This window comes from Eutrigla gurnardus (genome assembly GCF_963514095.1).
Source record: "Eutrigla gurnardus genome assembly, chromosome: 13".
NCBI lineage: Eukaryota > Metazoa > Chordata > Actinopteri > Perciformes > Triglidae > Eutrigla > Eutrigla gurnardus.
The window spans coordinates 25,513,644-25,541,322 of NC_139936.1; the positions used below are offsets into that span (position 1 = coordinate 25,513,644).

A 27,679-nucleotide genomic window follows, 5' to 3' on the forward strand; every position below is an offset into this window, starting at 1 on the left:
TAGCTCCTATGGTTTCTGGGTCCTCCTTAATCTGACTAGTAATACATATGTCCTACTATGAAATGTCAAAATGTCTCCTGTGGTAATGAGCTACTTTAATCAACAGTACAGAATATACATGGCGGCCACAAATTCAAAATTCAGGAAAAGATTAAACATGTCTGCATTGAATGAAAGCTTATTATATCATAATTGATCCGTTTTTTAAATCTCTGCACGAGTTACTCTTTATATGAATAGGTAATATATTTTAAGAAACCATCTCCACTATTCTTGTATTTATTTATTTTTGTTTATTTATTTTTACAAAATAAATTACTTTAACAGACGCTGGGCTGCTCGGTGTCACTGATATACTACTGTTAGTAAATAGCGACCCCAACTGGCAACGTAAGATATTGCAATGCATATGATCCTTCTGTGTGTTCAATACATTTGTGTGACACTTTAAAATCGACATCTTTTTTTAACTTTTAACTTGCACAGACAGCTTTTATTTCATCAATCAATCATGTATATTATGGTCATATATGTATGTGTACTCGCATACTTGGAAGTTGTTCTACTTTTAGTACATAAAAATGCATTAAATACACTTCAAATTGTGCTCTTCTACAATTTAAAGGGTAGGATTTTTATTTGAATTTTTAGTTGAATAAGAACATTGGTGTGTATGTGGAATTTTCCTCATAAAATAGTTAGATTCATTTTATATATATTCGTGACAGGCAATGCATTAGCAAAAAAAACAAGTCAATGCTTCGGTGTCTTTTCTATTTTAAAAATGGATTGACGTCACACCAAAACGTCTGCAAATACACAAGCAGGTTTACAAACTGGACCTCTTGAACATTTGTTTTTAGTATTCTTCCTCAAAAATAATCCGAAGACCCGACAAATAACTGGTGGAGAAGTTTGTTGGACAATATCTGTACTTAACTTGTAGACGATATCAGAAATGTAATGGTGTAAATGCTGCTATGATTGGTTGAATCCTACAAGTTAGTGTCGTAGTAGGACGTTGTGATTGGCCCGCTCATCGGCCAATCATCAAAATGCCGGTGCCGGGAGGCGGGTCCTGAGCTGGTTTGCCGCTGTGGTTTTCTTCAAGATGGCGGGGCTGCTTTTGAGGCAGTATGGCGGCGCGTCGAGAATACAATAACTCAGAAAGGTCGTCAGGTGCCCAATAGGAGACAGCCGTGTCATATTTATCGGTAAGTATTTCTGCAATAAAACTGTCGTTGGACCAGCTGAGCAGTTCAGCAGACGCGGAGATCTCAACATCCATGCTAATATGCTAGCAAGCAAGCAAGCATATTAGCATTGCTGTTAACGTTACACGGGCCCGCTGAGCAGCTGAGGACCGCACAGATGCGCTAAAAGCTTCTTCTCCATTAGATGTTACGATTAGCTTGCTTGTTATTTGAACTTGGATGCACATTATTCATATCTATATCTAAGCAAAGGTACCCATTGCGTTACTGTGAAGTTAATTCTGCGCATAGTAGTAGTGAGTAGCCTATGTATAAATGTCATAAAGTTCCCCTAACTTAACTGACAACTAACTCTCAATGGTCCTTCTTCTCTAGCTTCCAGAAGACACAAGTGGAGGATGATCATTGTCTAGATCCCATATTAAGCTGAATGCATTGTGATTTCCAATAATTGAGACAGTGAGTCTGAAAGCTGTCTACATTAATGAAAAGAACAATGTAGTCAGCTTAGCATTTTCACCTCTGGTACGTGGTCTATACAGGGATGTGCTTCTGCATGCATTCTGGGTTTAGATAAGAAGAGTCTCTCAACAGGTCAGATTTTAGATTACATTGTCAGCCTATATAAGTCGTAGTTTGTTACAGAGAGGACATGGAGATAGATGATGTGCTACCCCCCCTCCCCTTGGAGCCACCTGATGATTTTGGCCAAGATGAGGGCAGAGCACCTCCACCACCTCCCCTGCAAACGTCCAGTGACGCAGAGCTAATGGACGTTAGCTCTGGTGGTGATGGATACACAGACACCCCAGGGGACGGGGAAGCCAAGCCGGAGCAGCCCCTCAGCAAGGGCTCAATAACTTTCTATAGCCACCCCTCAGATGAGGCAAGTCCCATCCCACCGTGCCCCAGAACAGCCCGCCACGCTCCCCAAGTCACCGGGTTTCTACCAGACCTCAAGCTGCTCCGAGATGTTAAGATCCGTGTTAGCTTCACTGAAAGCAGCAATAGCAAAGACAGAAAGGTTTTGTACACAGGTGAAGGGCAGGAGGCAGGAAGCGATGATGGCTTAGATAGCCTTAATGGTGAGTTGCATGACTCTACTAGTGAGCAGGAAGTAACTGAGGGTAGCTCTGGAGCAAGGAACATAGCAAGCAGACTATCGGAGGAGGCTGAGGTAGACCTGGAAAACAAGGTAGAATTTGCTGTCCTGGATGAGTTGGATGACTTCTACGAGAACTTCCTGGATAATGACGATGTGGAGCAGGGTGGCTTTAAGTCTGAGGTCATAGCTCAGCAGGAGCAAGCAGATGAGGAGGCCGTGACTTTCTCCTATGAGGTACGTCTGTTCTTATGTCTGCAGTAACTCTTGTCATTATCGCACCCATTTAATGCTGTAATATAGCCCATACAAGACATGTTTTTAACGCTGTATTACACATTCACTGTCATTTTAATTAAACCACTGCGATTGCTCAGCAGGGATGCAGACATGGCTCGGGATGGGATGATATAGCATTTTATCGTGGATCGTGATTAAAAGAAAACACTAAAAAATTAATTGATCGTGCTGAATTTCTGTTAGCGGGTTAATCGTAAATAGCGTCACGACAATGTGATGTGACTTGACAAAACTGTCCAGTTTGCTATCGCAAGGGAAAAATAAAAACCTTGTTAAAAATAATACAAAATCCATTGTTAAAATGTGTCCTTTGTTTATACAGGGGCTACCTTTATGATTTATGATATTATTTATTTATGTTTATTTTTTCAAAAAAGATCTCCAAGACAATATTTGAGGCAGTAAAAATACTACAAAATGTAAAGTGACTCCAGTATAGTGCTATAGTATATTTTGATGACAATTATTTTTGTCACTCTCTTCACAAACTGTTAACTGTCCTGGTAACTAGACAATCAGAATATCTCCCTGTGCTGCTCAGAGGTTTTCTTTACCATTGCAATGTTACAGTGTTGTTACGGTAAATAAAGGCAGAGTTGCACATGTAACGTTATACTATTGGTCACAGGGTAAAATAGTAAACGGGTAACTATGAATTAGTAAATTAAGTTTAGTATTAAGTATAGCTACAACTGAGAAAATTACTGTTGAAGTGAGTTCTTGATTTAACAACATGAGCCATTTCCTGCATCAGTAGATGCTAGTCGTTTAGCCATCAAATTAAACAGCAGACATTTAGATAAATGTTTGTGTGTTTTTGTTTATTTCTTTGCTTTTTATTACTGAAAATGAGAAGTGAGTTGCTGGAAGAGGTTAGTGCCATTTTTAATTTCTCACAATAAATGCTAGGTTTCCTTTCAATGCAATAGTAATACATACAAAAAGAGGGATCAAAGCTGCTAAACATTTTTCATTTAATATGTTCAAGGAGTTGATATGTTCAATATTATGTTTCTAAATTCAGAAGTTTTCTAACTAATTTAACCTATGTTGTGGTAGAGTGCTCTGTTGCTTTATTTTCTCCACCTACTGTTATGGCATCACACCAGACAAAACTCCCTTAAACTGGTGACCCATCCTTCTCTCCCGTCCTTAACCATTGACTCTTCCAGGAGGAGTTTGACAATGATGTTGATGCTCTGCTGGAGGAGGGCATGCCTGTCCCAAAAAAGATGCGTCCGGCAGAGGACAAATATGGCGGGGACAGTGATCATCAGTCAGATGGTGAAGGAGGTGTTCAACCCATGATGACCAAAATTAAGACTGTCCTGAAGAGTGAGTGGTGGAGCTGTTTTAGGACTGGGGAATATCAAGGAATGTTGTTTCAGTACAATGTGCCACAATGCAATATGACAGTGTAAATGGTATGTGAAACATATGTGCATCTTTTACCCGTGTATTCTGAAATGCATTGATACTAAATATAGGGTAGTATCTTTTTATTTATTTATTTATATTTAAAAGGGACAATGCACATCAATTTACATTTTTCGTTGACACTCAAAATGTAAATTGTACCAGAGCAAATTTTCATCTGTGGTTCCTTGGAGTCTATTGAGTCCTAATTGAGTTTCTAGTTTTTACTTTATGTTGCACCGAAGTGTGTATTGCTAATGTTGATAGTAAGGCATTGTTTACTTGGGAAGTTGGTCAGCAGAAGTGGTGAGAACTGCTCAACTAAAATGGACAACCAATTAACCATCCTTTCTGTGTGGTGCTCTGAAATAGTGTCACAATCCAAAAGCACATGCTGATGGGAATCCCTAAAATATGCACACTGGTGTCGGTCATGGGGTGAGATGTGAAACGCTACACGCAAGGACTTCCTAAACTAATCCTAATGCTAAATGAGTACACCTTGAAGTCTGTTCAGTGAAGAAATGAGTATCCAAGTTCATTTTTTTTTTCTTCGTTAGGTTAATTTTTCAAAACTGTGTGACCTGAACTACATCACACTGTGATACTTCATCCAACTAGCTGGAAGAAGAACAAAAGCAGTGGTGGACTGTAAACCGCTAGGATTGTGTGTGATACATGTCTCTGATGAGTTTTTTGTGTCTAGTGGAATGTTGACATTCTGCTATTTGGTGACAAAAAGTTGATGTTTGGTAACATTTTCCTTGCATGTTTGACCCTGCTTACCTTACCTAGTTTTCAAACCTAAACTCTTACAGTATTTGAATATCTCTCGACTGATTTCCACACAATTAGTCATTTTGTGGTACTGGATAAAAGTCTTGTAATAATTATTATTGTTATTATTATAAGTACTCGTGTTGTAATTAGTGCCTGCATTTCCATTGCTCTCTATGCCAGGTCGTGGGCGTCCTCCCACTGAGCCTCTCCCTGATGGATGGATCATGACATTCCATAACTCAGGCATTCCAGTCTACCTGCACAGAGAGACCAGGGTGGTCACCTGGTCCAGGCCATACTTCCTTGGTACTGGCAGTATTAGGGTAAGATGCAATACAAGTATCATGTATCATGATTTTTTTTTTAATTATTATTATTATTATTTTTATCAAATCATTTTACCTAGAATTTTTTTCACCAAGTTTGTGGTGCTGGTCAGTGTTGAGCAATCACAATCTGCCACTGATGACCTCCTGTCTGTTCCACTTTATTTTCTCTTTTCTAGTTGTATCATTGCAAAAGAAATAGCATTTCATAACTGAAAAACAGCAACTTGGAAGAATTCCTCTTTTGGAAGTATGGAAGTAATTAGGGATGCTCCGATCGATCGGCCGCCGATCATTATCGGCCGATATGGACCCTAAACAGGTTGATCGGTGATCCGTCAAAGTGCCGATCAGAAAAGCCGATCGCATATTTATATATTTTTATTACCCGAGACTGTTTTTCTGCGCCTGCTGGTGGCCTGTCAAAGTTCCAGTGTAAACAACGCTAGTGACGTGTGGTGGGCTTTTATCAGCCACCCTCGTGCGCACAGTCGGCTCGTCCCGTGTCTGTTGATCAGAGCGCTGCTCTGCTGGGATTGTTCCAAAATACAACGTGCGCAACTTCGCGAGCCGCGCAGGTGAAGTATCAACATCACATGCAAGAACGTCAGCCGTTCGTCAGCTTAATTACAGCCACCCAAGTGGAGCTGAGCGAGCGGGCAGTGGAAGCAAGCACACAGCGGCATTTTATCATTAAAGTACGCTCCGGTTCCCGTCCCGTTCCGCTCCGGTTCCCGTCCCGTTCCGCTCCGGTGTGCGCACATGTTTGTAGTCAAAACGAGCGTAGCTGAACGAGCAAGTGGCCACGAGCGGGCAGCGGATTTTGCAGAGAGCGGAGCCGATTTATGATTTCTGTGATTGGTGATTGGATCGGCCCCCAAAAATGCTGATCGGAGCATCCCTAGTTTTATTCTTTTTTTTTTCTTAATGCATTGCCAAAATGTATATGATCGGGGAAAATTATCGGGAGAAAAAAAAAAGTGATCGGATCGGGAAATATCGGGATCGGCAGATACTCAAACTCAAACGATCGGGATCGGATCGGGAGCAAAAAAACGTGATCGGGACAACCCTAGAAGTAATCCATCTTACTCCAGATTCACATTGGATGCAGAGGCACCACGGTTTTCATATTTGACCATCCGAAACAATTGGGTTGTTCACACAAGACATGCCGCGGCCGGCTCGCCATCTTCAGCAATAGTTTTGACATCTGGTCTATTTTCTCCATGTGCTGTGAGTGAATCTGGCAAGAAAATGCACTGATAATCTACTATAAACTTTATGAATTATGCAGTATATATGATCTAAAGGATTCCATTCTGATTAATGATAATATTTTGACTCTCCCCCTGCTGTTCTCCTGGAATTCCCCTGAATTATCTCCCTCATGATGAAATTTCAGAATCCATCCACTATATCCTACTGTAACTGCAGTTTGTGATTGTTTTGGTTTCATGTTATGTATTCATTCCATGTATTTCTCTCCATTTCCTCTTGTTCCAGGGTTGTCTAGTGTGCCACTTGGTGCACAAATAAATAGCAGTATAGTAACAAAGGAGTTCAGGGAAGATCATTTTCTGTTTGGCTGTGTCTAAACAGACCACGTGCGATCACAAGACAAACGAGCAGACAGGCATAGATTAGTTAAACAGGAAATAACCGAGGAATCGCTTCATGAACGGGGCAGAAAAAACACCTCTTCTTGAAAATCAAGATAATCTGTCATGGCTTGCGTTGACAATACTGTTCACATTTTCTTACGAGCCCTTGGTCGTCTTTCTTGATACAGAAACATGACCCTCCGACCAGCAGCATCCCTTGCCTACACTACAAGAAAATGAAGGATCATGAGGAAAGGGAGCTGAATGGGGAGCTGACATCTAATGAAGAGGAGTCTCCTGTCAAGCCCACCGATGAGGCCAATGGTGAGGAAAGAGCAGGCAGATCAGATGCTACAGCTGAGGAGCAGGAGGACCTCCCTCCCTCCAGTATGACTGACTGTGATCCAGAAGAAGAGATTTCCACTAATACCAGCCTGCCAGTTAAAGTGTCCCACCTCTGTGACATAGCTCATGGAGCCTTAGGACAAGTCAAGGCCAAGGTGGAGGTGTGCAAGGACGAGTCAATAGGTAAGGGTTTTCATAGTACATATCCACTGAAAGACTGTTGAAAGGTCATTGTGGTGGTTTTGCAGCTTTAATAAACTCTTTATGTAGCTAACATGAAAAAACATCCTCCCAGAACTTGAAGAGTTTCGCCTGTACCTGGAGAAATGCTTTGACTTTGAACAAGTCACTGTCAAAAAGTTCCGTACCTGGGCTGAAAGAAGGCAGTTCAACAGAGACATGAAGAGGAAACAGGCAGAATCAGAGAGACCGATCCTGCCTGCCAACCAGAAACTCATCACACTGTCAGTCCAGGATGCACCCACCAAGAAAGGTAACTCTTAGAAAGATGTTTGAAGAGGAAGGATTATTGTATCTTATGACTCCTCTCCAGAGCCGTCTTCACAAGCTATTAAAACACAACAGCCATACAGCATTTACATTTGGGTGACAGAAGTTTAAAATGATCAGCTTTAATCTTAAAGTCAAGTTACAAGCTAAATTCAAGAGCTATTGTAGTAAATGGAACCAATTAAAATGTGTATTGTTAAAGACACAATTAATTATTGAGACGATAACCCCCCTTTTCCAAGTAAGAGTACAAAAAACAGCTGGAAGAAAGTCCCCTGAATTGTCCAACTCAAAAATCTGTTTTCCTTCCTCCAAAATGCAAAAAGGCAATGTCATATAAAAAGCAAGAAGTCCAAAAGGACTCAAACTCCAGTTTTCTGTTTTCCAACCTCTTCTAAGGAACAAGGTCCCCGATTTCCCCCTTTTCTCCCACACCCCCTTAAAACCTAATCTGATTTGACTTGGGAGGCAAAAAGTTAAAGCATATGTGAGAGGAACTAACTGTACCAAAGTGACCCTCCCGCTAGTGCCTATCAATCAAATATTACTTCCCCTAACCTTTGTGGTGGTGTCACATGTGCATTGTGATGAACATGGTCTTTGTTACTCCTTTTTGCTGTCAAGCTAACAAAGCAGGTGTGATCTCTTCCTCACTACATGATTCTGCTGCAGTGTATTTCAAACTAAAGCAACTTGCTTATTGTCAACTTGGCATCTTTTAGCAAAAAGTGAGGGGATCAAAATTGTACTTTTAAAAAGCCAATGTCAGTATGTGTTACTTGTGAGTATGATATCGATACTATCCAAGCCCTCCTTCTGTATTGTTTGTTGATGCATTTCCATTTTTCTATTCTAACAGAATTTGTCATCAACCCTAACGGGAAGTCTGAAGTTTGCATCTTGCATGAATACATGCAACGTGTCCTAAAGGTTCGACCTGTTTACAACTTTTTTGAATGTGGTAAGTCCTGTTTTTTGCAAGTGTACTTAAATGGTGATTTAAGAAAAACCAATGGGAGAGCATGGTGTGACTGGTATAAATGATGATCTGTAAATCTATTCTGCTCATTCTGTTGTCGTCTACATTATGTCCTCGGTGGTCACAGAAATGTACCCACAAAATGAGTATTATGTTCTTACACATAAGGTTGTTGTTGAGTGTTTGAAGATATTAAATCAAAGTGAACTTGTGTGCCCCACAGAGAACCCAAGTGAGCCCTTTGGAGCGTCAGTCATCATAGATGGAGTGACTTACGGCACAGGAACCGCAAGCAGTAAAAAGCTTGCCAAGAATAAAGCTGGTAAATCCTTTTATTTCCAGTTCTCCTTCATACTACAAGAATACTTGTAAGTATAATTTCCTATCACAGCAGAGGTAGAACAAGTTGTCCTCCAATCAGAAGATTGGTGGTCCGATTCCCAGCTCCTCCAGTCTGCATGCCGAAGTGTCCTTGGGCAAGATACTGAACCCCAAATTGCCCCGCTGGCGTTGCCATCGGTGTGTGAATGAGTTAATCCTGAGGCGTATAAAGCGCCTTGAGTAGTCGAAAAGAAAAACGCTGTATAAATAGTCCATAAAGACTACATTATGGTGTATTGACTTTATACAACAGATAGTTGCACTGGTAAGCTTACATGCTGTATTACATCCCACCTTTGTTCTCACTTGCAATTTGGTGTAAATTGCAGCTCGAGCCACACTGGAAATCCTCATCCCTGACTTTGTGAAGCAGACCTCGGAGGAGAAGCCTGTTGAAGGCGATGAACTGGAGGTACTTCTTTTGACATGGATGTTTCCATGGGATCTTTTTCAGTGAAGTGGAACAGAGTAGGCCAAATGTTTAGAGTAGAACAGTATGTATCCTCAACATTGAAGGCAAGGAACAGGCTTTTGTTGCCAAAGGTAGAATATGTTTCCCTCGAATGTTAATGCTTCTTGATGATGGTAACCGTCTGTGTACTCTGATTCACAGTATTTCAACCATATCAATATAGAAGATTCAAGGGTGTATGAGCTGACCAACAAAGCAGGACTACTTTCGCCATATCAGATTCTTCATGAGTGCCTTAAAAGGTAAGAGCTCATTCATAATGCCACAGAGTAAGCACATTTGAATGAATATATATATATATATATATATATTATATAATTATTTTTTCATAACATATCTCCAAAGAGTTGAATAATGTAATCTGGTGCAGTGTATTATGGCAGTTAACTGCTTAAACAAAAGTGCTATATAACATTTAATGTCCATACTCCACTGTTGAAAAATGTTTTGTTTGCTACCTCATTAAGTTAAGTACCTCATACAACGCTTACGTGTGAGGGAAATCCTTATTTTATTTCTACAATCTGGCTTCAGTTCCCCACCTCACCATGTACGTCCCTATAATGTTCATACACAGGCGTCACAGTTTCTGCACTGCTGACCACATTCTCCAAGTTGGATTTCTAATTTCCTGTCGCATCTTTCCTTTAGAAACCATGGGATGGGAGACACGAGCATTAAATTTGAGGTTATCCCGGGGAAAAACCAGAAGAGTGAATATGTGATGACCTGTGGGAAGCACACCGTGCGTGGCTGGTGTAAGTAGACCGTAACCCTCATCGACCCACATGGGAGACTCAACCAGTCCATGTAGAGCTGAACAGTTGGTGTTCATTTGAATTACCATGCCTGCTTTTTGTTTTTCACCTTGGGACACGATTATTCAAGTAGCTTTCAGTGACATGTTTTGTACGTGTGCCACTAGGCAAGAACAAGAGGGTTGGCAAACAACTAGCATCTCAGAAGATCTTGCAGATGCTCCATCCCCACGTCAAGAACTGGGGCTCACTGCTGCGCATGTACGGCAGAGAGAGCAATAAGATGGTCAAGAAGGTACGTCCTGTCTCCAACACTGACTGGAAAGCTGTCATGGAGAAATAAATGCTATGTAGATGCAGGCATTACAGGTTTTCACTATTGTACACACAAACTGGAACTATGCACACAATTCCTTAAAGCTGAACGTCCTGTATGAACAAAAATGCTGCTAAACTCCACACGATTCAATTGTTTTTACTTCAATAGAATCTCTAAATCAACAGAGACTGAAATCATTTGGACTTGAAATGGGCAACAATCAGGCTACTTCAGTTGTATCGGCCGTTGACAAGTTAACGTGTTAAGAGGACAAGAAGGGAAATGTGAAGAGATAAAAAGTTCTTCATTGTGCAAGGACATCTCCATGACTTTTAAAACTCATCTTTTGCAGGAGAGCTCTGACAAGAGTGTGATCGAGCTCCAGCAGTTTGCCAAAAAGAACAAGCCAAACCTCCATATCTTGAACAAACTGCAAGAAGAAATGAGGAAACTAGCCAAGCAGAGGGTGAGAGGGTTTTTTTGTGTGGCATGCAGAGAAAAATGTAATTTTAATTCAAATCTCGTCTTTTTTTTTTTTAGTTTGTGATTTTCATATGAAATAGATTTTAACGATGAATAAAAGGTATAGTAATAAGCCACTGCAGCAACGAAGGCAGACATTTTGACTTACAAAAGCACAGGTGTTACTGACAACTTTACAATTCCTGGTGAGGAAGCTGCAGGAATTTATACCTGTGCTTATTATTTGGGCCTTTTCCCTTGAGCGCAGGACTTCTCATATACACTTGTTTATCTTTCATTGGTTCATCCTTTCTTCCCTCAAGGAAAACCAAAGGGGTTTACTAGTTATACATCAGACAGTTTTTCACCAGAGAGCTTGTTGAAGGGGAAGACGAGCTGGTGGTTTTGATCCAAACTAAGCTCAGAATTTCATTTCGGCAAATTGTTAAATCTGCAGGGCCTCAATTAGTCTTCAACGTTGCATCCACACTTGATACTTGAGGCTTAGATTCCGGCTGTGTTTTTACATGTCTTTATGAACGTAGCTGTCCGTCACTCCTGGACCTGATTAATGTGCCGCTGCCTGGATTTGTATATTTTAGAATACAGAATGGATTGAGCATTCTTATTGTTTCAAAATGTCCTCATCATACGGTTGCTTTATTGTATTTCTTACCAGGAGGAAACAAGGAAGAAACCCAAGATGACCATAATGGAGTCTGCCCAGCCAGGGAGCGAACCCCTCTGCACTGTTGACGTTTAGTCTCCTGAGCCACGGCACTGAAACCCAGTCACTGTCAGAGATCACACTCCACCACCCATCACTTAATTATGCATCACTGAGGTCTAATGGCAATAGAGTTACACGTTGACTAGGCCGGTAGAGCTGCTTGCTTCCTCCTCCCATGTTTTATTGGTTCAGCAGTAGAAGTGTAGGTCGAAATGCACACAGACAGTAGAGCAAATATCATCTACCTCTCTAGATGCAGCCTCACTATGGCACTAGGAAAAAACACCCAGGCTGCAAAGAAACAACTTGATCACATATTAACCACATCAAAATAAAACTGCATGCTTCTTTAATGGCTGAGCCACTACATACCTTGGTTTGGTTTTGAAGTGTCATTTGTTTCCGCTGCAGTCTAGCACCGATCCATTTTGTTTTGTGCATTAACGTATTTGAAAGGGACTACCAGTACTTTTGTATTTATACCATTAATTTAATTGGGGAAACAAAGTGACTTGTGTAGAGTATGTTAATGCTCCGTGTAATGGCTATTTTGGGTAGATGAATTCAAAAAATGGCATTTTGCTTTTCCTGCGACTGGGCAGCCGCTGTCCTGGTTTGCACGATTTTAAAAACATGCGTTGTGAAGTGATGACTCTTAAGAACTATTGTTGCACACTTGTGTCCCGTCACATACTTTTGTTGACTGATCGTGCTGTTGGTACAGGAATAACGACTTTTAGGATGTTTAGGGTGACGCGTTGCCTTTTTCCCCTCTTGGTTTACCAATACAAGAACGACACCTTGCTCCTTGTGGCAGCACTGAAGTAAACCAAGCACAGAGCTGGGATGTGCTTGGAGAAAATGTTTCTTTCATGCTCTTCAATTCTTGCTAGTGTTTTAAGTACTAACGCCGTGCACACCTTTTCAACGGTGGGTACATTTTAGTTGTTTTTTCAGTTGCGGTGCCCTAAATCACGTTGACTACATGTTGCCTTAGTTAATCCATTTCATGAAGGGCTCAGAATATGGTACATTGGACCTAAAACCCCCTTCAACAGGAAGTGGAGAGACCAAGCCCCCTAACTTGATGGAGCATTTATTGTTTAGCCAGTTAGTGTTTTAGTGAAGACAGCCTGGAACATCAGCTACTTTGGGAAATACGCCTCCAGCATGTGCAGATTTTTCATACTCCTTGTGTTTTTGTGTACGTTTGCCATTGTTGTGACAATTGATCATATTCTGACCATGAATAGAATGCATTTTTACAAATTTAGTTGGTACACTGACGTGAACAAATGCGATTAAGAAGTTTAGTCCGACAGAAGCTGATGAAAATGTGTATACCAAAGCTTACATACAGTCTTATGCATTTTATAGAATTGCTGTCGCTGCAGACTACAGCAGAATCATCTACAACAGGAACATCCATGGACTCATTACTGGCTAGAACAAAATAGAAACTGTTGTGCTTTCTTTGTCAGTTATTTGGCCTGTGTGGGATTTTTTTCTACAAAATATTCAAGGACACATCACAGTTCAAACACGAGGATGTTGTGATTATTGTAGATGGCTTCAAGAATGTGCTTTCCCCTCTGTGCGTTTGTCTTGCCAAGTGTGTGTTAGTTTGAGAAAAACAATTACTGCTTTTACACGTGTTGTTGAGTTGTACCAATGAATTGTTGCTGCCTAGAAAATGAAGTATGTATTGCAACCTGAGCTCCATGACTTCAGTGATATGTTATGCAAAATAAAATGTCTTGACTTATGACTAGAAGCGTTGTTTTATTCAGTCACACAGTGATTAAACAAGAGGAAGTGAATAAACTGAGGTGGCCATTTATTCACCTTTAACAATTAAACAAGGTTTCAGGAAACCAAACTCAAATTTAAATCAATAGCTTTGGTTTTGAGATGTGGCTCATCAGCAACCCCTCTTTGAGTGAACAAGTTTTCAAACTAGTTCAGCTAATAGTGCAATGCATACTGTACTGACACCAACTTTATTGGAAGTAAAAGTCATTGCATTACAAAATAAGGTGATTGGTAAATTATATATGGATGAACAGACCTTTTGAAGTTAAGACTAAGATTACTTAAGCAACCAAAAGGAGTGCATGCGTTTCTAGGACAGAAAGGCTCGGGGCCCGTTACTGTAAGTCTCCCTTATTGCTTGCTGGTCTGCTGCTGCTGGGAGTCATACTCCACTCTCTCCAGCAGTAGAAGCATCTCCACGTGGATGGTCTGAGGGAAGAGATCCACGGCCATGGCTCGCACCGGACGGAACGGGGCCCCGTGAACTCTGTTGGATGGTGCTCTGCACAGACTGAAGACAAAAAGTTCAACAGTTTACCATTTGGTGAAATTGGCCACCTTAAAAAAAACATCTGATGTGACAGCAGAAATATTCATTGAGGGGTTTGTTCTCTTTCAAGAAAGTCACTTAATGAAGCTGACACCCAAAGAACCACAGTATGGCCTAATCTCCACTCAGACTGTTAATGGAAAGTCTGAGGGTTTAGGTTTGTCCCACTGTCATATCAATGAGGAAACATGGGGTTATACCAGGGAAGTCTCATACCAGGAGTCTGGCTATGCTTTCTGGTCCAGCAGAGTCCACTGAGGTCCTGACCGATGCAGACTGCTAACTGGTCTGACGCTGGAAACACCATATTGTAGCTCCACCTGCTGCTGTGTGACTGTTCAACTACTCCTGCTTTCTGGTCTACTGCGACGTGGTTGGGATGGATCCATCTCGGCGTGGCTGTGCCTGCTGCCATGGACTACTACTGTTGATACTATTGCTTCTGTTAATACCACCACTACTGTTAATGCTACTACTACCATACTACCAACACCAAATGCAGTTGGAACCCAAGGGCCTGGGCTGCACCAGATTTCTGCCTAAAACCCCATTAGAGCATTTTTTCTCGCCACCGTCGCTGTAACGCTTGATCCTGGTGATGTTGGGACTTTGAAATTGTGTTGACTCTGAAAACACATCGAGCAGGACTAGAAAACACTCAGAATTAAGTGTCTTGAGATAACTTGTGTTGTGATATGACACTATAAATAACATTGAATTGAATTTAACAAAGAGGACAGCATGGGTTACATTTACACAGAAGCATTAACAACTGGTTAAATAATCAGCCATTTATTTTAATTTTGCTTATTGAAGCTGTTTGAAATAAAACAATTAAATAGATTGTTTAACAACTACCTGGTCTGGTTAGACAAGAGTCTAGAAGACGATCAAATCAAGCCGTAAAAACAGCCTTTTTATATGACCAAAAGTATTGTGACAAGTCAAGTGCTGTCCCGTTTGCATTTCTGCTGTTTTTGGGGATTTGTGACTCACTCGATGAAGTTGTTCATGGCTGCCTTAGCATTGCATGCCACATAAACCAGCCTCTTCAGATGCTCTGCCCTCCTGATGGCCAGTATCACCTTGGAATCTGTTTAGGAAAGGCAAAACCAACAGATTACCGGTATGTGACAATTTTTTTATTTATTTTTTTTATTTTTTTAAATCGGTTAATTTGCATGGTTTGGGCGGTTTACTCACGAAGGCCGGCCCGCGGTGGATCCACGATGGCGGTGAGTTTGGGTGACACCAGAGCATTGAGAATGTTGGGGAACACGTCCTCAGCTTTTCCACAGTGAAACTCAACATTGCTCAGACCTTCAACACAAGCAAATGAAAAACGGGTCAAAGCCACTGCCTCGTGGTCGAGTCCCTCCGCCACCAGTCAAGTTCCAAGAACCACGTCTGTCCAACATCTAATTGCTTAAATGCTATTTAATTGAAAGCATATGCATATCGTACTTTTACGAGTCACAGTGACCTTGACCACTAAATCTAGTTCATCCATGAGTACAGTTGGACGCAAGGAGTTCTTGGCATATCGCATCTGAGAGAATCAGATGGACGAACGTCTGTACACACGAACACAACCTGAAAGCAACATGGCTGCTGCTGCTGCCAAGGCATAAAAACACGCACTTTAGTTCATCACACTGGTACTCCGAGTCTTACATGCAAAAAGGTTACTTTGTGAAGGGCTGCAGAGGACTAGGGATGGAACAATGTCAGATTTTATCACAGCTTTCAATAAAAAAAACTCTCCGTTGTTGATCATGGTGAATTTTCGTTTTTGGGATAATTGTGAATATTGTCACTATTATGGTAGAGAAGTGAAAAATAGAATTAGTATCATGTAATAAAACACAAAATGTTACCTTTTTAACATGTAACTATTATGATTACTGATCATTTGTTTTTCACAGAAAAATTCCCTATCTGTGATGCAATACAATTATTTGTGATTCCAGTATATTTGAGAGCCATTCTAAGAGTTTTAAGCATATTCCTTGCCTACATGGGATTGTTCTACCACTACCAACTCAAACAGGTCAAACTTATTAATGCCATCTTTAAGAGTGCATCATCACGAATCACGATCGTCATGTTCTTAACACACAGACAGACATCGAGAGGGAAACAAAGTGAGATGAGATCAACCTTCATCCAGAGGGAAGCGATGGAATGGAAATCCATTACTTTGAACCATGTTATTAGTGAGCATCCTACATGAATGATTATCCACACTTCATACATTAAATTGGCAGTAATGTGATGTGATCTGTCCTCTTACCATTGAGCTTTGCATTAACTTTGGCATCCTCCACGGCTTCCTGGCACATTTCGATCCCGATCACCTTCTTTACCCTCTAGAGACAGACAACAATGTCAGAACCTGAACAGGTTTTGTGTTTGCAAAACCGTCAGATCCCTCTGCCAATAACTGTATGAACGCTGACCATAGACTGTATATAAGTGGACGTTGTCATGGTCACCCAGTCGTTTGTGGACCCTGGTTTTGAAGCCATGAGTTCAGCATTTCCACTGTCGCAACCAGTAGCGAGGCCGTGGCAGCGACCTGTCAATCACCAGATAGCCCCGCCCTCAAGCATCCCCTGCTTTCTGATCCATTTGACTCTAAACGAACATCATGCTTTGAAACTAGAGATTGAGACCATAAACTCATGTTTACAATGTTTACCGAGATAATACATCAAGAGAGAAGTAGAGTCACTTTCTCATAGACTTCTATACAATAAGACTTTGTTTTGCAACCAAAGGAGTCGCCCCCTGATGGCCAGCAGAGAATTCAAGTTTAAGGCACTTGGCTTCACTTTACAGAGTTTGCCACCTGATGCAGACAAAGCCATTTTAAATAGCAGAGGCCACTGTATGTGAGAGAATGTTACGATATTATTCTTTGTGCAATTTCACGTAGTCAAGGAATCTTATTAGTAAAATAAACGTCTACATGAAAAGGATGAGATGAAGAAGACTTTGAAGAAATGCATTACTAACTACAGTAGTTAGTTCATTAACAAAAGTATGTGTCTGCTACTGACGACTATGTCACCTTAGCCAGAGAGATGCCAATGGTTCCTGTCCCACAGCAGACATCCAGTACTGTGCTGTCCTGATCCAGCTGGGCCCACTCCCCCACAGCAGAGTACAGCACCTCTGCAGCCCCTGTGTTCACCTGCAACACACACACACACACACACACACACACACACACCGTAAAACACAATGTAGAAGTCCAACTATGAACACAGAGTTTTTGAGATAAACGGTTCTTACCTGGAAGAAGGAATGAGGAGATATCCTAAACTTTAGGCCCAAGAGTTCCTCGTGAATGCTGCCCTCTCCGGCCACCAGCTCACAGGGCAGGTCCTCCAGGTTAGGAGAAGTCCTGGGAAGTCAAAGACTCCATTTTAGTGCCGGATTTACAGATTTTTTTATTGTTTGCTCTCAGTTAGTCTTATTAGCAATCTTGATTTATGGAGAATGAGGATTTTGTCTGACCTTTGACCCTCCCTGACAAAGTAAAGAGAGGTTACTCCGCTGTCTTTCCCCTCTCCTTCAGTAAAGTACTTCTTCATGGAGGTCTTTAATGCACCGACTTCCTCTTCTTCAAGTTTCTGGGGAGTCATTAAAGTGAGTAAAAGACATCAAAAAGGTGAAATGGTACTGTATGACTATTATAAGAAATGGTTTGTAAACGGAACCTGTGGGTTGAAGAAGGCTACAGCCATGGCTTGCCTGGTCCTCGTGGTTCTTACAGTCAGCTGCTTCCAGTGTCCTTCATACGTTTCAGGACTGTACACAGAGTACGACGTTGTCCTATATGCAACGTAATCAGGGGATTAAATACAGCAATACAATACTGTACACAATAATACTGTATGTATGTCAGGGGGGTTTTCAAATTTCCTGCAATTCTACACCATTTCAGCTTCTGGATTAAACAGCCTCCTGCACTAGACTTGAGTCTGGGGCGACTGTGGCTCAGGTGGTAGAGCGGGTTGGCCAATGTTCGGAGGATCGGCGGTTCGATCCCCGCCCTCGTCACTGTGTCATGGTCGTTGTGTCCTTGGGCAAGACACTTCACCCAGCTTGCCTCGTATGAATGTGTATGAGTGTTGTATGTTTGAGGTGGTGGTTGGAGGGGCCGTAGGCGCAGCTGTGGCTACTATCGTATTTACTTCCACCGGTATGACTGTGTGTGAATGAATGGAACCCGGAACCCTGTCAGAGCGCTTTGAGTGTCTTGAAAAGCGCCATATAAATCCAATCCATTATTATTATTAGTTAGTTTAGGGTGCTATTAAAACCAAGTATGCATGAAGAAGGATAGGCCCTTTTCACAGCAGACATTTGGACTTGTCAAGGCAGGGTAGACACAGGTGTAGTTGATAAAGTTCATCATGGTCCCATTCCATTTAGTTTTTAGTCATTTGAGTCAGCATGTACAACACCAGGGCCCTCCTCCTCCTCCTCCTCCTCCTCCGTCCGTCTCATACTGTTCTACATCGATGATCCTGTCCTCATTTCACGTAGAAACACTATCAGATATGAATCAGTCTGTCACTGCTCAAGAACATGAAGGATTTATTGTGGGGAAATGTCAGTTATTTGCAGGATTTCTCTTTTTTCTGGTTTTAAAATTTGATTTATGTGTAAAAGCGGCAGGTCAAGCTTAATTGGCGCCCAAAGGCCGCTGGTTGATTAGAGCTGCTGTATGTAGCAGTGCTTGGTTCTCCATGGCCATGCCTGTCGTGCCCCCGTAACGATACCTGATGAACTTCTGGAACTCGCGGACCACGCTCTTGGCCTCGGCTGAGACGTGGCACGTGTCGGCCGGCCCCACCACCGCACAGGAGCCGCCTTTGTATTTGCCCAGACGGAAACCCACGGTCTTGTCTTCACCGTCTGCACCCATGGAAATCAGGAACTCACACTTGTTTCTGTACTCCGTCTGCCAGGATACACCGAGAGAAGTATGAACAAAAATATATATATAGAAATATAAAGAAATGTGGTATGAAAATTAAATTATTAAAATGACTCACAGCACAACATTAGTGTTATTGTGCTTCTTTAAAATGTAGTGATTCTTCCATTTACTGGATGCTCTAAAACAATGGTATGTCATCGTGAAAGTTTGATATTCACGTCTATTAATGTGAAATATGTGTCATTAAATGTGACCTGAGTTATGTTTGACAGGGATGGGACAATATAGGATTATATCCTGGAAAGAATCACTCACCATTAGTTAATCATCATTCATTTCCATTGTCGGATATTATCTCTATTATCTAGCTGCTTTTAAAATACAGGAATTAACATGCAAGTAAGAACTCACACAATGTTGGTATTTTTGTATTGATCCATCCTTTATGTATGCAGGGTAATTTAATGATTATTTAGGATTGTTTTTTTTTTTTTTTTAAATATCCCATCTATGATTCAATAAAACATATTTGTTTCATAAGAAAACATGAGGAAAAGCGACTCCAGTGTGTTTCTCTGCTGTTTTCATATCGTCCCACGCCAACATGCAGACATATACCTGTGTAGGAGACGGCCGGATGGTTTCCAGAGGACAACACATTTTGTTGTACTTCCCTTTCTGCGCAAACAGCCATGGCAACATGGCTTTGTTGGTACTGCCAATCTCTCTGAAAAAGAAAAAAGTCCAATATTGGTGTATTCATTTCATGCAAAATGCCCAATCAGAACTTTTTTTGCTGAGTCACTCAGTAAAATACGCACTAATGGCTGAAACAACAACCTTTTGTGTGTATGGGGTTAAATGTGAGGTCCTGAATATTCATGTATGCGTTTTAAACAATGATAAGAATACAAGATGGTACTGGGACTGTCAGGAGCTTCCACTAATATGGATTTGGCCTTCGGTAGCAAATATTTACTCAAAATGTTGTTGTAGTGCCACCACCCAGTGAAAAGGGCAGATGGGGTTGCTTGGCACTGGAAATCACTTAAAAGGGATGTTGAAGAAGCAGTCAATAGGCAGTAGTGGGAATTCCTATACAACTAAACGAAGGAAGAAAAAAAAGCCTGATCCACCAACATCCCAGGAAGAACAACAATTAAGATCCCATGGTCCATTGAACACCAAACAAGCTTGTGTGATCTATTCTGCTCAATAGATAAGGGTTCAATAAACCAGAACACCGGCCTGAAATCCAGATTTAAGCAAAGACAAAATAGTGTTAATGTTGGGAAAGGGAGACGTTCCACAGTGTTAACATTGAACAAAACCTGCAGTACTGACACACCTGAATGGATAGAAATAACATCACTCACTTGGCCAGCCTCTGCAGAACCACCACCACCTCCTGCTCCTTCATCTTCAGCTGCTCCTCATAAGGCACTTTCCACAGCGGAGTCACCACATTGGCTATCTGGACACTGAGTGGCTCCTCCTCCTCGTCCCCCTCTGCTCGTTTGTCGGGAGGCTGACCTTCTGCGCCCTCTCCCTCCTGCTTCCTCTTCCTCAGGATGGGGTCCGCTTTAGGTTTGGCCAGCCGGACGCTAAGCACCTGGCCCTTCCACTGCATGCCATGAACCATCTTCATGGCCTTGTCTCGCTCCTCCTCATTCTTAAAGGTGACGAAAGCAAACGTCTGCTTGCCAAACAGCTTGATTTTGTGCGGGTTGATGCCGTGCTTGGCGAGGAACTTCTTCAGGTCGTTGAAACCGGTGAACTTGGGCAGATTCCTGATCTCCACTTTGTAGATCTCCGACGTGAAGAGGTCCTGTCTGATGTAGCGGTACGCGCTGGGGTCAGAGGCCGTCTTGTCCTCACCCTCAGCTTTGTCGGGCTCCTGGGGGAGGTCATCAGGCTTCTCCTCCTTTGAGGGAGCAGCATCGGCCACTGGGCTGCCACTAACATCTGCCATCATGCTGGGAAATGAACAATCCCATTAGCAGACTGATGCCAGCTTCAATCCAAAAAGTCCAATAAGTGAAAAACAGATGCGACAGTCTAGTCAACATTACCAGACAACATTAGTTTCCGTTTGTCCTTTTTTACAATATTACAATTTGAATAAACGAATTAAAAGATAACTGGACTTACTTGGTTTAGGAGATATTGTTATTTTTCATAATGGTTAGGATTAACTTCACTTCAAAATGGTGAGAATGTAACGGGAGCGTAACTTGTAGGTAAAAGCAGGACTTAGGTTTGCGGACATGAGCTCTGGCTGCACGTCACGCAGACCTCAGAGGCATCTCCTGGGAGCTAGAGGCTGAATTACATGCATATGACGCAGATAACATATCTCATAATACATCATATAACAGTTTACAGTCCCCTGTCGTGCTAAATATCAGCAACGGAAGTCAAGACGATGTGTTTCGTGTACCTTACCTTCGAATTTTTACTTTCAATTCCACTTTCTCACTGAACTGTACAGGGCGCAGCCATGTTGACTGAACCACGTGGAGCTCGGAACGCATTTAAAGTAGCAGTCGTCACTTCCGGGCTCGATTTCTTCGTTTTCTTCTAGTGGAAAATAATCGACCATCTCCGCATGTATTTGTACACGATGGTAAATTCTAAATGGTTTTAGTATTTTTGTTTTGTTTGTCCTCCGAGAAAATGTGACTTTTAAAAAAATACTGTAGTCCATCTGCACCACTACAGCACATCATAGACTGAACTGGTGATTGCCCTTTCCTATCTCAGGCCCAAGATGAAATGTAGGTCAATGCCTTTATTAACCAAGCTTATACTAAATAAATGTGCCCAGGCTGTTTATAGGGTTTCTATAGTGTATTTAATAGACCTATAACAAACACTAGAAAACACACACTCATATACATTACTTGGTTGCTAAACACTGCTTTTAAGTATGCATAGGCCTTATTCAATGAATTATGCCGACCCAGTTTAAATGAATCTATTTGCAATATCCTAAGATTTCACACCTCAAGTTTTATTAAATGTTATCAAACTCGAAAATTTGCTTTGGAGGGCTTTACAAGCTGTGCCACGTACATCTTCCATCAAATAATAAAACAACTAAAAAACAGTTGAACACAGTTAAAGAGGAAGACACCTCAGGAAGAGACAGGAGGATCCAGGATGGATGACACGTGTGTCATGTGTGCAGAAAAAACAATACAATAATTACAACATGACAGAAATGACACGTCATGAGAGCAGTAATATCAGTCATTTCACATGTAAGTATGTAAAAGCCTATAGCTTAAGCAATATTTATAATGGATGTGTGACCCCGGCGGAGACGAGAGAGGCGGGGCGCGCGCTGTCACGATGTGGGCGCGGGCACACGTAGGAAATTCGGCGCGCGAAAGCTGTAGCAGGAAGTGAGGAGCTGAGGGGGAACGGCGGCCAGTCTGGGATTTGAATCTATCAAACTACTTCCATCATCTACAAACATCTAAATTAATATGGCAGATCCGAAGGTGAGGTCGCGTATTTCATGTCGCCTAATGCATTATGTTCGCCTTTATATACGAATTTCGTGGCAAAACATGGTGTTTTCTATGTTGAAATCCGTCAAAGTTTGTCAAGGAAGCTGCGAGCCAGAAATGCCGACAATGGTGTCGTTCGCAATACTAGAAAGGGTAGTTAGTTGGTTTTCAATGCCGCGGGATGACATGGAAGTTTATGCGCATCCTGAAAGGCGACTATATATTAAACTCTGCACGTATTTACCTTGATAAAGTAGACATAACTCTGAAGCGTGTAGCCCGACAGCATGTTAACGTTAGCATCATACACGGATCGATGCCGCTTCGGAAGGCTATGTGCACGCCGCTGCTAACTATTTAACTATTGCAACTGTTGCAGTCGCCCCCCATTTGAACGGGGTGTTTAATCACCTCCATGTAACCGGCTCCTCGTCTTTGTCTGCCATGCAGTTGCTAACACTTGTTGGCTAACTGTTAGCTTCTATAGCGGGATGCTGCAGCTAGTAACTGCGTATTATACCGCAGTTAGCAGTAATAATGTTACTGTGAGTGTTATGTCAGTCATCTCCAAAATCGTATCACCTAAATTCCTTTCAGATACACGTCGGTGTTGGTTCGCGACGCGTCGTGCTGTGAAAAAACGAGCGGTTAACGTTAGCGCGCGACTAGCCTGCTAGCGAAGGCCTCGTTGACTAGCTTTAGCTAGGCAACTTCACAATGAGTTGGCTTTAGAAAAAAAGTTGAATAACAATTTGTTAACATGAATTGACGTAGAATGCAACTGCGCCGAAACCAAACGTTGAGTATAGCCACCTAATCACGCAAGCCAGCGACTGGGGTGGAAACATTACTGTAATTATTGCCTTCTTTAACGTCAGGAGCGGCTGTGTAGCTTTAAGTTGCCCGGTCGCTAAGTCGCAACGACCTCGGCGGATACAGCTAGTAAAGCTAGTAAAGCTAGTAAAGCTCGTGAGCATACGGTGTGGGCATACGGTGTGGGCATACGGTTGCCACCCAGGAGAAGGTAGGTCTCCCGTGTCATCAATGATAACGTTACTGCACATAGTTATCCACATTTTGTCACAGGTGATGAACTTGCCTACCATCAGGCATCTTTTGTGTGAAGTATGTGTCTTACCATACTGGTAGTGTACATTTAATCCCATGCAAACCAACGTGAGGACGTGCAACCCCAAATAGAATTAAAGATGCTTGGCTCAGCAATAGTGATTTACTAAAGGCTTTGCCAGTTCCCATACAAAAGCTGTACTTAACCAATGAGCTCTTAAATCCCTCTATTGAAGCATGCATGGCCTGTTGGTCAATTGTCAGAAGTCATTTTTCCCTCTGAGTTTTAAAGCATCACACTGATGCATTCCACGTGCCGAATTTCTTAAACTTTTATGTGTTAAATGTTACTTTTTTCTGCTTTGCGTTAACTCATCTATTGCGTTACCTTTCAGGACAAGGAAGAGCCCGACACCACCACAGATGCTGTAGAGGACTCAAATCATGATCCCCACTTTGAGCCTATCGTGTCCCTTCCTGAGCAGGATGTGAAAACATTAGAAGAGGATGAGGAGGAACTCTTTAAAATGTAAGTCATTTTAATAGTCTTCTTTGTTCATTCACGTATTATAAAGTGTCATGATCCAATATACAATTTGCCGACCATTTGGTTGTGTGTGTATGTAATTATGCCAGTATACCATTGTTTCCTCAGGCGGGCTAAACTATATCGTTTTGCCTCTGAGAATGACCCACCGGAGTGGAAGGAGAGAGGTACCGGTGATGTCAAGCTGCTGAAACACAAAGAGAAGGGCACAATCCGCCTCTTGATGAGGAGAGACCGAACCTTGAAGATTTGTGCCAATCATCACAGTAAGTCAAATCGACTTTGCTCATTGCTTTTTTATATTGTGACATCACATAAAAAAAAAACAAATTAACTGATTTATAATAACACACACTCAAATTGCTTTTCCAAAATCAAATGTATGTTTAGTATAGCAAATTGTAGTGTATGCACAAAGGTATTTAAAGTACATGCTGACTTGATGCTTATATGTATTTAACTTGTTAGCATAACAAAGACTTGTATGTTTACTGATTGACACATTGATGCTTGCACTAAAGAAAACCCCCATGATATTTAAATGTTTCAGTGTTATCTCCAGAAAAGTCTGTGATTTTAGTGATGAGCACTGTATGCGAGGGAATGGGGGAGGAAGTCTAGCCATCACACTGCAGACTGCAGGGTATTGTAGTTTTATGGAATTCACCATCGTTGTGTTGTCATTAATAATAATTTATCTTTGACATTCTAAACTATGACTCTTATGTTCACTGGCTGACTAAAGATGCAATTTTCTATTTAATTGATTAATAAGCATTTTTACTTTCCTACGGTTTGTAAAATGGCTGAACAGCAAAATCGTGATTTAAAAACAGTTCTAGACTCCGCAGATTTGTTTTGCTTCAATGGACTCTGTAGTAGCCGACTCTCTCACTTTCCACAACGTGCAAAAGTCAGCCACATACGATCACATTCACCGCCTCGACAGACGGACCATAAAAATGTCCACAAACTCAACGTCCTTTTACAATTAATGAGAATACTTCCAAAAGTTTGCAATCTCCGTTTACTGCTCCTTGGCGCTATCCTATATCTCCTCTCTTTCCTCTCGTGTCTTCCTGCCCCTCCTCCTTAAGCCCCACCCCTCCCGGTTACAGTGAATGCATGCTTTAAGCGTTAATGTCAATAATAATGCAACCACTGATTATGATGACCTTATACCTCTGCCATGCCATGTTAACCTTATTCCCCCACTTGTGATCTACAGTTATGCCTACCATGGAGCTGAAGCCCAATGCTGGCAGTGACAGGGCATGGGTGTGGAACACACTAGCAGATTATGCCGATGAAAGCCCCAAACCTGAACTCCTGGCAATACGTTTTTTAAATGCAGAAAGTAAGTATTTATACATCTAATCCAGTGTATTTAATTTAGCTGGTGTAGTGATGTTAACGATGGCTGGAAGAAACCTATTTTCTTCATCTAAACTTCAAAATCAAACTGCAGCTACTTTCCTACAGGTTTTACTGCTGGCCAATGAGGCTGCTTATTCATGCTACACTCACTCCGTTCTGTTTACAGATGCTCAGAAGTTCAAGGGGAAGTTTGACGAGTGCAAGGAGGAAGCCCGGAAAACTCTAGAGGGAACAGGTACATTAAAGTTTAGGCATATTCCTGATCACATGTTTAAAGTGGGTTCTGATGTAGGTTAGATGAGTTGATTCTTCTTATAATTTTTTTTAATTTATTTATTTTTTACAAATTAGCTCAAGCACTAGCTTAGTTTGAGTGCTATGTATTAACCCGTATTAAAATCAATTTCAAACTTGATGTTATATACATCTTGCATGACAAGTTTAATGCATATGCAGACTCACTCTGTTCTTTGCTGTTCACTCCAGCCTCGAACTTTTTCTGTCTGCTACATGACCATGCAGAATGTAACACACTACTGGCTTTGTCAAAGGCTGGTGTCGGTATGTTCTGCTACATTACCGTTCAGATTTCCCAGTTTTCTAGAATGATCAGATTAGCAGAAGGTCACATGGCCCACCTAAAATCTGAAATTGCATATAGTGGCTGCATAAAGAGGTTGAGTATAATATGAGATGCAACTTGAAATGAAAGTGAAAATAGGAGGAATGTGTTGTGTCAAGTTAAACTCACAGCTTTTAAGTTGACTGCACATCTCACTGTTTTAACACAGGCACTGATGGAGCAAACAAAGTGGCAGAGAAGCTGGAGGAACTCTCTGTAAAAGACAAGGTATCAGAAGAAGAGAATAAAGAGGTCAAAAAGGAGACTGAGATGAAGGAGGTGAAGGCAGAGGAGAAGAATTGAGAACCAAGAACTTGCTTTGCTGATCTTCAACTTATCAGTTTTCCTCTTTTTCTACAATAGACTCTAAATGAACTGAATTTGGACACTTGCATATTATTAGTTTTTTTTTTTTTTATTATCTGTTTTGCCTCAAGATCACAAGTCCTTGATGCCACTGGGGGGGAAATGCAAGATAGCAGCGAATTTATGAAAAAAAGAAGCCCACCCCTCGCCCTCTTTGCACCACACCATGGAATGCCATGCTTTCCATCCATGTCATCAACAGTTCAATGTTACATTTGACAAACTGTGAAAAGAGGCTTGTGATAGTGATAATTCCCACATTGGGTTTTTTTTTTTTTTTTTTTTTTTTTGTTATTCTGAAGCCGAGTTTGTATGTAGGGGGAGAGATTAATGTAGCCTGCTTGTTAGCAGCACAGGGTCAGGGACCAGGCATTATGGAGCTGCATCATACATCTAAGACTCCCATGATGCATCTCAGTGGGCCTTCTTACCCTGTCCACTGTCCATGCATCCACTGTTAGAAACGGCAAGTAAGGTGATGACATTTCAGTGGATGCCTTGTAGAAGTAGCTTGTTCTTGGGTCCTCCTCATCATTAGTTCTTTTGGGAACTGATGGTAGGAGGAAGCCACTCCAGACAGACGAGGGGCATCAGTTGCATGCTGCTCAACGCAGTGTCCAGTGATCGCTGACGGGAGATCGGATGCACTTAGCTAAGCATTTCATTTTTTCCTCTTTTTTTATTATCATGAAAACCATCAAGTCCAAAGTCAACGGTTCATCAGAGTTTGGTGCAGCTAGGCGCTGACTTTAAGTTCCTTACTAGGAAATTGAGTTTGTTTCTTTAGATCATAACATTCCCAGACTTTAAGCATGTAGAATATATGTAACAGAGTGTGCCCTATCTCATCTGTGTGCTCACCACCCTCTCCTTTCTTTCCACTAATTGAGTTCTTAACCTTGCCTCTAAAGTGCATCTAAGTGCCAGTGCATCTGTAAATACATGTATATGGATGAAATGTTGCTTTTCATTTGCACTCAAATGATTTGAAGTGTTTCCTCCACCTTCGAATAAAAGCTGTCAAAGACCACGTTTGCATTCATGTAAGAATCACTTGTAGCTAATGATGAAACATCTCTATATTACATAAAGATTGTGTAGAGGTTTGTGATAGTTAAAACATGATTGTGTGGTTAAATGCAAATTACCGATCCCACAGAGGATTGCATT

General features: G+C 41.5%; 3 protein-coding genes across 3 annotated transcripts; 2 read left to right on the forward strand and 1 right to left on the reverse strand.

The window, feature by feature from the left end:
• Positions 1–1,089: 1,089 nt before the first annotated feature.
• dgcr8 (DGCR8 microprocessor complex subunit) lies at positions 1,090–13,466 on the forward strand. Its single transcript, XM_084024139.1, has 14 exons — positions 1,090–1,214; positions 1,590–2,553; positions 3,789–3,951; positions 4,993–5,135; positions 6,931–7,270; positions 7,383–7,580; positions 8,457–8,558; positions 8,800–8,898; positions 9,287–9,369; positions 9,571–9,671; positions 10,081–10,187; positions 10,355–10,482; positions 10,859–10,972; positions 11,648–13,466. The coding sequence occupies exons 2-14, from the start codon at positions 1,867–1,869 to the stop codon at positions 11,729–11,731; spliced, it is 2,349 nt and encodes a 782-aa protein (XP_083880265.1). The 5' UTR covers positions 1,090–1,214; positions 1,590–1,866; the 3' UTR covers positions 11,732–13,466.
• Positions 13,467–13,643: 177 nt separating this feature from the next.
• Positions 13,644–21,533, reverse strand: trmt2a (tRNA methyltransferase 2 homolog A). The gene is made up of 12 exons (XM_084024145.1): positions 21,460–21,533; positions 20,391–20,990; positions 19,633–19,741; positions 18,854–19,035; positions 17,786–17,900; positions 17,583–17,698; positions 17,358–17,469; positions 17,134–17,256; positions 16,354–16,429; positions 15,264–15,380; positions 15,057–15,153; positions 13,644–14,021 (listed from the first exon to the last, which is right to left on the reverse strand). Exons 2-12 carry the CDS (start codon positions 20,987–20,989, stop codon positions 13,862–13,864), a joined length of 1,806 nt encoding a protein of 601 aa, XP_083880271.1. The 5' UTR covers position 20,990; positions 21,460–21,533; the 3' UTR covers positions 13,644–13,861.
• Positions 21,534–22,372: 839 nt separating this feature from the next.
• Positions 22,373–27,539, forward strand: ranbp1 (RAN binding protein 1). Its single transcript, XM_084024171.1, has 6 exons — positions 22,373–22,520; positions 23,993–24,126; positions 24,253–24,410; positions 25,373–25,501; positions 25,688–25,756; positions 26,313–27,539. Exons 1-6 carry the CDS (start codon positions 22,506–22,508, stop codon positions 26,444–26,446), a joined length of 639 nt encoding a protein of 212 aa, XP_083880297.1. The 5' UTR covers positions 22,373–22,505; the 3' UTR covers positions 26,447–27,539.
• Positions 27,540–27,679: the final 140 nt, after the last annotated feature.